Source organism: Carlito syrichta, unplaced genomic scaffold (genome assembly GCF_000164805.1).
Source record: "Carlito syrichta isolate Samal-C Ts95f unplaced genomic scaffold, Tarsius_syrichta-2.0.1 Scaffold135954, whole genome shotgun sequence".
Lineage (NCBI taxonomy): Eukaryota > Metazoa > Chordata > Mammalia > Primates > Tarsiidae > Carlito > Carlito syrichta.
In genome coordinates this window covers 94,659-100,363 of record NW_007080050.1, presented here as the reverse complement: position 1 = coordinate 100,363, position 5,705 = coordinate 94,659, and the positions used below count along the sequence as shown (strand labels likewise).

The following is a 5,705-nucleotide window of genomic DNA, read 5'->3' as shown; positions in this document are numbered from 1 at the left end:
TCCTCCCACCACCCACCCAGGCAAGGACAGCTGGGAGGCAGCGTGGCCCCTTACAGGTAGGCGAGCCGCAGCCCAAGAAGCAGAAGACTCATGGGGGTGGCTCTGGGTTAGGCTCTGGAATACCAGACCCAGAGAGGCCTGGGAGGAAGGATTTCCGTGTCCAGGCTTGTTCCCAGACAAAAGAATCATGAGGAAAACAAAAGGGAGCAGGGTCACAGGGGTCAAATGAGCTGGGAGGTGAACATTTCACAACTGAACAGGTTTCTTTCTCCAAGGACTTCTCGAAGCCTTTATTACGCTAATGTACACATGCATCTCCACGAGGAAGAAACAGGATTCAGCACTTCCCAAACTCATTTCTCCACAAATCTCTTTACTGTGAAGCCATCTCATGGGACTGTTTCATAGGGCATGTTTTGGAGCTAGAAAATGGATTCCTCCAATAAATATTTATTGAGCACCTACCATATGCCAGGCGCTGACAATAAAAGGTTCCCTGCACGCATCCCCAGAGCTTGCTCTCAAATACTTTCCCGCTTTTTATTTCATCTCATCCTCGCAACATGCCTGTGAGGTGGGCTGAGCGAGGACCACTGTCCCTGTCTTACTGGGAACTACCGATCTAGCCCAATCTGTCGTTTTTTAGAAGAGGAAATCCAGGCCCCAAAAGAGAACGAAGGACAGCCTGAGCTCTTCCCCCATCTTGACCACAGCCCCCGCCCCCATGCCTCCAGCAGGGCCTGTCCAGCTCCCTCTGCCCTTGGGGTCACAAGTTGTCCCAGCCTCAGCCCAGGCTGCTCCCTTGGCCTCTCTGATTCCGGGAGAGGGAGGTGGGTAATGGAGAGGAAGCCACAGGGTTGGCAAACTGATCCCTGTGGCCCCTGGCCCCACCCGCCATGAACTCCTCAAAGGGTTAAAGTTCGCCCCGCTGGAGAGGGCAGCCCACTTAGCTGGGGGCTGTAGGTTTTAGCGATGTCTGTTACAGTCCCTTTAACTTTTTGTCCTGTTATGGATTTATCACATCTGGTTATCAGCAGGTTTAGGCCCCACGGGGTGGAGGCTGGAAGTTACATTTGGGGGTTTTAGTTGGGGAAGGCCCCAGTGGACATTTAAAAGCACAGTTATCAGCTGGTTAAGTGGAGGTTTAACAGTTCTATGTCCCCCTTAGAGTTTAGCCTTAGAGGTACAGAGCTCGCCCTCCCCCCGCCAGAGGGAATGGGACGGCTTCGCCCTTGGCCCCCAACTTCCCTTGGTGGCAAGAAGCCTTCTCCCTCTCACCCAGCGCACCTCGCCACATGTGGGCCTGGTGGGGAGCCTGTTCTGTCTTCTCGGGTGCAGAAATCCAGCCCTCCCCTGTCTCCTGCAGTCTCTCCCGCACCTCTAAGGATGCCCTCTGGACCACCGTGGGCACTCTTCGGGGAGCGCCTTTCCAGTAGGGCCCGGGGCCCCCACTCTTCTCTGTTCTCCTCATGGGACCCCGGTGAAGCCTCTCGCCCCCCCTTTTGGATTCTTAGGTCAGGCCTTCCTGCTTCCCAAAGGCTCCTGCCTCCAAGTGCCTCAGCAGGCTCTTGACAGAACTGAGATAAGCCTTGGCAGAGGGAACCTACCGCAGACCTGCATTCCAGCCTGCCTGAGGTTAACAGCTGGCACGCACCAGGAGCTTCCTTGGTCAGGGATCCTGTGGATCACCCTCATCTGATCCCAGGCCTAGAGAGAAACCAAGACTCTCCTTTCCAGGAAAAACCCCACCCTTGCCCCCAAACCACCACTCTGAAAGGCACAGACCCTTGACTGCCAAAGGGAAGGGTGCATCCTGGCTGGACAACGGTCCCTTCGCTGGGGAGCGGGCACTGGTGAAGGCATGGAGGGGAAGAGAGAGCTCTGCACCTTTAAGATAGTGTTTTTAAAGTTAATTAATTAATTAATTAATTCTGGTTAATTACCTTTGTCGAGCAGCCACTCATCTACTACTCGACCAAGCCGGTAGGGGATTCTCTGTCTAGCAATCGCCAGGCGCTCGTTATCAAAGTTTCCTTGGAAAAGTTTAGAAAGACAGTAGGTTTCTCAGGCGGCGAAGTCCAAAGGAGTTAGAAAAGTAATTATGCATTTCTCAGGAGACTCAGAGTAAGCAGCGACATCCAACGGAGAGAGGGGGAAGGGAGGAGGAGAAACGCTGGGTCCCTCTTCTCCCTGGGCCCCCTCCCGAGCCAGCCCCACCCTGGAGGCAGGAGCAACCCAAAGCAAAAGAGACAGAAAGAAAAAGAGAGGGGACATAAAAGAAAAGGTAGCTGGAAGGTTAAGGGTCAGAGGTTAAATAGGTTTATCTGTGGTCAAGCTGTTGCGGCCCCCTTCCTTCCCCACCCCAAGGTGGGGGGTGGGCAGGGGGGGCATTTAGCAGGTTTAAGTTGGGGGCAGGAGGCACCAGTGGCCCAGCTGGTTGCTGCGTTTAGAGGACGGTTTAGAAGTGAGAGGGACAGGTTAAGCGGGGTTTATGCGGAATTTAGGGGGCCACCCGGCAGGCGCATGAACAGTGAGATACAAACCACTTCTCCAAGCCACTGCAACTCCCTTCGCCTTCTTGCTCCACTCCCAGCTTCCCCCATATTTCCAACATCACAGCACACCCTGCACCCCCACCTGCCCCCTTGACGCCCCTCCGGCTCCTGACCCCTCACTGCATTTCCTGCAAGGGGCTTTGGGCCTCCTCACCCTAGTCACCGCTCCCTTTCTACCTGGCAGGCACCAGGGTGGCATCCCGGCGTGGTGCCTGGTGAGGGAGCTGGATCATGACCCAGCAGCACCGCCTTTCTCCCCATTCTCCCCGGGGCCATCTCACGTCCTCTGCAGCCCTTTCTCCTCCCCTGCAGACATCTCCCAGAATCCTCTGCTCCCTCCTCAGCATCAGACTTCACCTTGACCTCTCTCTGCTCCGAGCCCATCTCCTCTCCTTGCTGCCCTCAGAACACAGACTCATCCCACTCATCTTGCTCGCCCTGCCAGCCCCTCAGCCTTTCTCTTTCAGGGCCCCCACCCCAACTTTAGCCCCCCTTCTCTATCCTCGGCTACCCATCTGGATGCCCACCTGTTCTTCTCTCCACTCACCAATCTCCAGCCCCTGGAGACGGGAGGGAGAATGTGTGTGAGCATATGCCTATCTGAAAAGGGGCTTGTCAGAGTGCCTGAGGGTATCTGAGTGCTCCTCTGTGGGCTGTGGATGGTCTCAATCTGCACTAGTGGAAAGGAAAATGGTTTCCTTTGAGAACCTGGCCGCTCCTCCCATTTAAACCACTTACATATCAGTGCACAGTGGGCGGAGGCTCTCCCTGCCATCTCCCACCGCACAGCTGCCTCACCTGCCCAGAGTCTGGGTCTGGGCCTGCCTGCGGACCCCTCCCACAAAGGCGCATACCTTGTGTTCCTGGGTGCATAGATGGTGACTCTTTATGTGCTTATTAGGGAAAGAAACACTGCCCTCCCTATAGATTCCCTATGTGTAGAGTCAGTGTTTAAGTTGAAAACGGATCATGCAAGTGTGTGTGTGTGTGTGTGTGTGTGTGTGTGTGTGTGTGTGAGAGACAGATCCTAATCAAAGTCCCGTCTAGTGAGCACCTCTGCTATGCCATGCCATTCCCGCGTTTTCCTTAGATTATGTCATGGAATTCTCACAGCACTGCCATGGGGTCGGTATCATCGCCACCTTTCAGAGGTGAAAACTGAGATTTAGAGAGGCTAGATGACTCATCCAAATTCACACAGCTTGTCAGCAGGAAATCTGGGGTTAAAACCCAGGTCCTCCTGACTCGGAAACCATGGGCCATGTCTCTATGCTCCTAAAAAGTCAAAGGATCTTCGCTTTCTGGTCCCACACACTCGGCCGATCTGACCTGCCGGTGTTGCCCTCATAGAGTACACAGGCAGCCACCAAAGCCTCGGTTACTCCCCTTTACTGGCAAGGGACACCCAGTAGCCTTTCTCCAACCCCAGTCAGGGGTCCCTGGGGAGGGGAGAGTGCGCATAGCTCCTCCAACCTGGCCTCCAGTCTTCTGGGAAGAAGTTCTAAGCCCAAGTCCTGGCTTGGCATGATGAGGCCCCCATGCCCCTAAGCCCAACCCTGTTCCGCACAGCCAATGTCATCTAATGTGTGTGTGTCTGAGAGAGAGGTCTGATGCCACAGGGCAATCATGCCTACATGGCCTGAGCTTCAGTGTCTGCTTGTAGCAGGGCTTGGGGGGGGGAGACTGAGCGTAGGAGGGCTGGTGTGTATGAGCAGCCCCGCACGTGTCCAGGGCCTTGGTGTAGACTAGTGTCCTCCACAGAGCTGTTTGCTCATGTGTCCGTCTGACCATATGAATGTCTGCAGGCATCTGTGTGTCTGGGGCTGGCCTGTGTGTACATCGGCCTCTGTATCTATTAGGGGCTACGTGGGCTTCTATCTTCAGGGGCTTCCCAGAAATGTTTGGGTGCAAGCCTGCACGACTGGAAGCCGTAAGCCTGTGCTGGCATCTTTACTCCAGCACAGGTGAGCCCACGAGGGTCTGCACTCTGCTCTTTCGCCCATGCCCCTCCCAGTCAGCATGGAGCAGCTTATCTGCCTCAGCCTGGCTGTCTCTCCACCTAGGTGAGTGCCAGAGGTCACAGATGCTCACTCCGCTTCTCAACTGGGCCGTGTGTGTGACTGCAGTGTCACTCAGCCCGTATCTCAGCATCTCTGTGTTTCTGCAGTTTTCCCTGCAGTGTTTCTGCTTCCCCTCCCTCCCTATCTCCAGGGAGTGGGCTCTCCTCTCCCCTGCTTCCTCCGGAGGCTCTGTCCACTTCTTCTCTCCCTGGTTGGGTCTGCATGTCAGCATCCCTGTGTATCTCTCTGCATCTCTCCTCTGTCTTTGCATACGTCTCAGTACTATTTCCATATCTTCCCATCGCTCCTCTGGTTTCCTCTCACTCTGAGGCTATCCTGCCTCCCTCGATATCTTGCAGGGTCTCTGCCTCCACATTTCTTTCATGTCCTCATCCCTGTCTCTCCCCTGTGCTCTTCAGACCTTGGTTTGTCCTTGGCCACCACAGCTGTCACCCCAATGAGCGGGGCTGTTTGTATTCCTGAGGCTCCTGGCAAGCAGGGGCTGAGACTTGCTAACCTGTGTCTCAGGGCCTGGCCGGGCTCTGACCCTAGGAGGTTGCCAGTGGAGGCTGCTGTGTGCGAACCTGTTTTTCATTCTTGTTGCCACTTGCTGCTCCCTCTTTCACCACATCCCCTCCTCCCCAAGATGCCAGGAGTCCTTTTCTCCAGGTCTCTGCTGCGACTTCTCTTCCTTATCTAGATCTTCTAACGTGGACCTTTGACTTGCTCTTCATAAGGACTTCGGTTCTGTCCTGGTTCTGTCCTTGGGAACAGCCCTGCCTCCTTGCCCAGACACTTCAGATTTCCTCTCCCGGGTTTCTGCATCTGCCTCCCCATTTCCGCCTGCCCCTGACCTCCGAACTCCTGCTTCTCTCAATCGCATCAGACTCTCCCTGCCTCCACCTTTCCTCCTCTTCTCCTCCCGTTCCCAAACCGGACCCTGGCCCTGCGGCATTCCCCGCTCAGCCCGGCACCCTGCCCGCCGGCGGGCGTCCCCCCGCCGCCACGGTCTCAAGACGCCCCGCAAATACCGCCTTTTGCCTTAGCCACGCCCCCTCCCGCCCCCGCGAGCGCGTCTCTCCCGCAGCCC

At 55.8% G+C, this 5,705-nt stretch overlaps 1 protein-coding gene across 1 annotated transcript in view; it reads right to left on the bottom strand.

Moving 5' to 3' along the window:
• NRXN2 (neurexin 2) overlaps positions 1-5,705 on the bottom strand; it is a 75,481-nt gene that overhangs the window by 4,017 nt on the left and 65,759 nt on the right. Inside the window, exons 19-20 of the mRNA XM_021708382.1 lie at positions 2,362-2,440; positions 1,944-2,063 (exon numbers count right to left, since the gene is read on the bottom strand). Of these exons, the coding sequence (XP_021564057.1) occupies positions 1,944-2,063; positions 2,362-2,440 (199 nt within the window). The remainder of the gene's footprint in view (positions 1-1,943; positions 2,064-2,361; positions 2,441-5,705) is intronic.